At 28.7% G+C, this 4,337-nt stretch overlaps 1 protein-coding gene across 1 annotated transcript in view; it reads left to right on the top strand.

Moving 5' to 3' along the window:
• The window catches only part of LOC106467914 (transmembrane channel-like protein 5), a 28,424-nt gene that overhangs the window by 14,206 nt on the left and 9,881 nt on the right, over positions 1-4,337 (top strand). Inside the window, 4 exon segments of the mRNA XM_022396135.1 lie at positions 548-681; positions 2,048-2,162; positions 2,747-2,943; positions 3,130-3,336. Coding sequence (XP_022251843.1) covers positions 548-681; positions 2,048-2,162; positions 2,747-2,943; positions 3,130-3,336 — 653 coding nt within the window.

The following is a 4,337-nucleotide window of genomic DNA, read 5'->3' as shown; positions in this document are numbered from 1 at the left end:
CCTCTCCTATATACCAGTGTACCCCATTTCCAGTAATTACTAGACCATTCGCCAAGATACGGGATAGTTCTAGAAAAGAGAGCGTGAGAATTGTCACGTGATCTCGATGACGCAACAATATATATAATCATATATATATCATATGATATATCATATCATATATATGATATGATATATATATACATACATTTTCAAGTACTTGTAGAATACTTTTCAGTCTTTTTATTTAAAACTCGTTTTTTAACTCGTAAGGATAAAAATTAGTGTACTTACAGAATAAAACTTTTAGCAGTTAAGAAATTTCAGTGAGGTATTATTGGTCAGACTTTTTTGTCGGATACATATGGTTAGAGCAACTGTTAAATGGTCCGTTTGTGAGATATAAAATTAACACTTTTTGTTGAGTTTGTGTAGAGAGATAAAATATTTTACTATGGTTAAAAAAATAGATTTTAAGATTAAAATGATATACGTAAACCATAGCTTTAATGACCATTTGAGCTGCTTTTTACACCAATTATAAAAGAAGACTTTATTTCTTTTACAGACTTTTGTTAAACAAATGGAACTATCTTTCGTGGTCTCCCTTATTATCAACTCTATTCCAGTCGTCTTTGTCTTTTTATCCAAATATGAAATGCTTCGATCAAAGGAGACTCAACTCTACTTTAATATGATTAAGTAAATTGTATTTTATTACTTTCAAAAAGAGTTTGTATTGAATAAGAACATTTGAAGTTGTAATGTACTGAAGTACAAATTATCAATAACTTCTGATCAAAGTTAGCTAACTACACAGCTGATCGAACCTCATGAGATATTATTGGAATTATGCTAAAAAACAACCCCACTGATGGATCAACATATTCTGATGATTACATGTTTCCGTTTTATGATATTGCACACCTTACATTATTTACTAAGTTCATCTATAGTTTTGATATTGAGAGATTTAACTTATTCTTAAACCTGAATACTAAGTTGATGATGCTAAAATCAGGGGTTCAGTTCCCCTCGGTAGGCACAGCAGATAACTTGAAATGGCTTTGCTATGAAAAATACATACACACAGTGTAGATATAAATGTGGTTACTATTATGTTTTAAGAAATGTAAATAATACTAAGAAATTTTATTTAGTTATTTGCAACAATCTGAAAAGCATAAAACAAATAGCATAAGTTAAAAGGGATATTTGAAAGGAGAGAGTTGTTTGATTAATATTTCACTACTGCTTATCAAGTTCTCAGAAAGATAAACCTTTAAATTTATATATAAATGTATTTTTTTCTTTTGAAACAATCTAACAAAAAAGAAGATTATAATGTAAAAAATAGTATTCAGAAATTAAAATCAATAATATTAATTAATTTTGATATAGAAATAGGATTCAAAAATCATGATAAAGATGAGAATTTTTTACAGTGTATTTTGCCTATGCCTGTATTCATCTTTTACCAATACATTGGTAAGAAAAATTGGTGCCGCCCCAGTAGCACAGCGGTATGTCTGTAGACTTACAATGCTAGAAACTAGGGTTTCAATACCTGTGGTGGGCAGAGCACAGATAGCCAATTGTGTAGCTTTGTGCATAACTACAAACAAACAAAAATTGGTCTTCTTGAAAGTCATGTGAATATCTTTAAGTAACAGATTCTTAACATATATATATATAATATTCTGATATTTGTCTGGATATTTTTTAATCAGGAAATTGTAGAAAAGGGAAATTCCTAGTCTTTTGTTATTTTTACTTCTTGTATTCCGTAATATTTGTGCACATATAAAGTATTTCACACACACATACAAATTTTGTTTTCAGGTATATATACATATATTCAGAGTTGACATGAATTTGAACTGAATTAACATAATTATTTGAAACTCACACATGCTTTTATGACTTGCAAGTTTTAGTGCTGTTGTTTTAACTGATGCATGGTTTTATTTTGTTATTCTTTAGCCAACCACTTTAAGTAAAGCTGTTATGAATAGTTTGCATGTAAAAAAAATGTATACCTTTTTTTTTCCTTCTGAAATTTATTTAGGATTGTTTTTGTGAAAGCTGTCATACTTGCTATTCTGGTGTTTTTTTGGCTTTTTGCTGATTTGGAAATGTTGAATTTGGAAAATCCACTCAATATTACCAAGAATGCATCTATAGTAAGTTATATATGCTCAGATTTTTATTTTAAACCACTTGTAAGATTAAGCGTATGAATAATTAAAATATAGATATATAATATTTTCAATTAAATTTTTACACCACTCTCACTGTTCTTTACTACGAAATTTCTGTAGCATTGCCTTTATAAACAACAATTTCGGTAAATACTATATTTTTTAGTTAAATTTGTTATTTGACCCATGAATTGGGATAATTTTAATTAGAAAGTTAAAAGCCTCTGAAGATGTAACTAGTTGTTTGGGCTTAGAATAATGAAATATTTTAAACCTTGCATGGTTAGTGAATATCAAAGGAATCTTGTAATTTATATTAAAAAAAAACAACTGTTTCTAAGGTAATTTGATTTTTATCAATCAATATTCTTTGACTTGTAAGAACAATTGCGCTGTTTTTTTTGTTTTTTTTTTGAACATAAACTCTTTTGAAATAATTTCTTTTGGCTCAATATTTACGTATTTTTGATAAACTTTATGATAATATTAGTAATTTCAAATATTTTATGATGTTGTCTGGAACATCTACAATTATTATATTGATGTTTCAACTTTTATATGAATAGTGTTGGGAAACAGAACTTGGCCAAGAACTTTACCGACTTCAAGTGGTGGACTTAGTCTTTGTGTTATTGATCAGTACTTTTCTGGGCGAGTTTGTGAGAAAAATAGTTCACAAGTTCTGCTGCTCAAGTATCTCAAGCCCAGAGTTTAATATTGCCAACAATATATTAGACCTGATATATACACAAACACTGGCATGGTATGTTATTATCTCGTTATTTTTCTTATATGACCTCAAAGTTATTTCAGAATACCTGATTAATATATAATTATTTTCATGAGATATCTGTGGTTATTTTAATATTTATCATGATGTTTTTTGCACTTACATATATATACATTCATAGTTCTTGAATAACTAAACTACTGACTTTTTTGTTTATAGGTTGGGTGCTTTTTACAGTCCTTTGTTATCAGTTGTTGTAATCATAAAACTGGTCATTATCTTCTATGCAAAGCGTTTTAGCGTAATGTCTAACTGTGAGCCGTCTCTCAAGCCTTGGCGAGCTGCTCATGGAACCACAGTTTTCCTTACATTGATTCTCATTCATTCGTTATTGACAGTTGCAGCATTTGGATGTAGCATCTTTTTGTAAGTGATTCTTTTTCCCGTGCTTGTTAACCAAAATACAAATGTTTCAGGTTGTAACGTAGAACAGTTTGTAATTACTTTTTGTTGAAGACTTAATGTCGTATTTAGTTAAATTACACAGTATTGAAAACTGTGAAAGTTTTTTTTATCAACATGAAACATTATACTGACACCTAGAGGACAAATAAACGATATGAAGAATTCTTTTTGTTGTGAGAATTATTTAATGTAATTATTAACAAACATATAAGAGTAAATTAAAATGTTACATTACTAAATATAACTGAAGTTACATAGGTCAGAACTACAAATTAATCCAGTAATGAATATAAATAACTTAATATAGTGTTCTTACTTTCTTATTATGATTAGAAAATTACTTCATTAGTTGGGCACCATTGCTGTTAATTATATTTTCAATCTTAATCCCAACCTATTCAAGAAAGCACTTTGGGCTGCAAGAGTAGTTAGTTGTTTTCTGTGTAAACGCACAATTTTTCGAATTTAATATGTCTTCTATACATATAACACTTTCAATCAAGGTTTCCCTTATGTAAATAGAGTTGTGTTCAAACTTTCACCTATTGCTTTAGTCAAAAAAACCTTTGATATCTTCAAACATGCCCTTACACTAACAGAGAGCAAGTTAAATATGGAAAGAAAATCAAATCGGAAAGAATTCTTCAAATTAGGACATAAAAGTTTTTACTGGGTGAAAGTAAAATAAGATGTTTTTTGTGTGTAAGACTGATTTATATATATATAAATAATACCTCGTTAGAAATGAGTTAGGTTTAAATATATTTCTGTCACCAGGTGGTTCAGCAGTATGTATATGGGTTTATAACACTAAAACCAGGTTTCAGTACCAGTGGTTGGCAGAGCACAAAAATACATTTAAACCTATTGTTGGGAGAAGCAAGACTCACTTTTAATATAGTTAGGCTTAAACCTATCATCTAATATATATATATATATATATATATATAGTGTGTGTGTGT

The sequence above is a fragment of the Limulus polyphemus genome, unplaced genomic scaffold (assembly GCF_000517525.1).
Source record: "Limulus polyphemus unplaced genomic scaffold, Limulus_polyphemus-2.1.2 Scaffold2794, whole genome shotgun sequence".
NCBI classification, from domain to species: domain Eukaryota; kingdom Metazoa; phylum Arthropoda; class Merostomata; order Xiphosura; family Limulidae; genus Limulus; species Limulus polyphemus.
The sequence above is the reverse complement of the archived record's forward strand: the minus strand, read 5'-3'. Positions and strand labels throughout refer to the sequence as shown.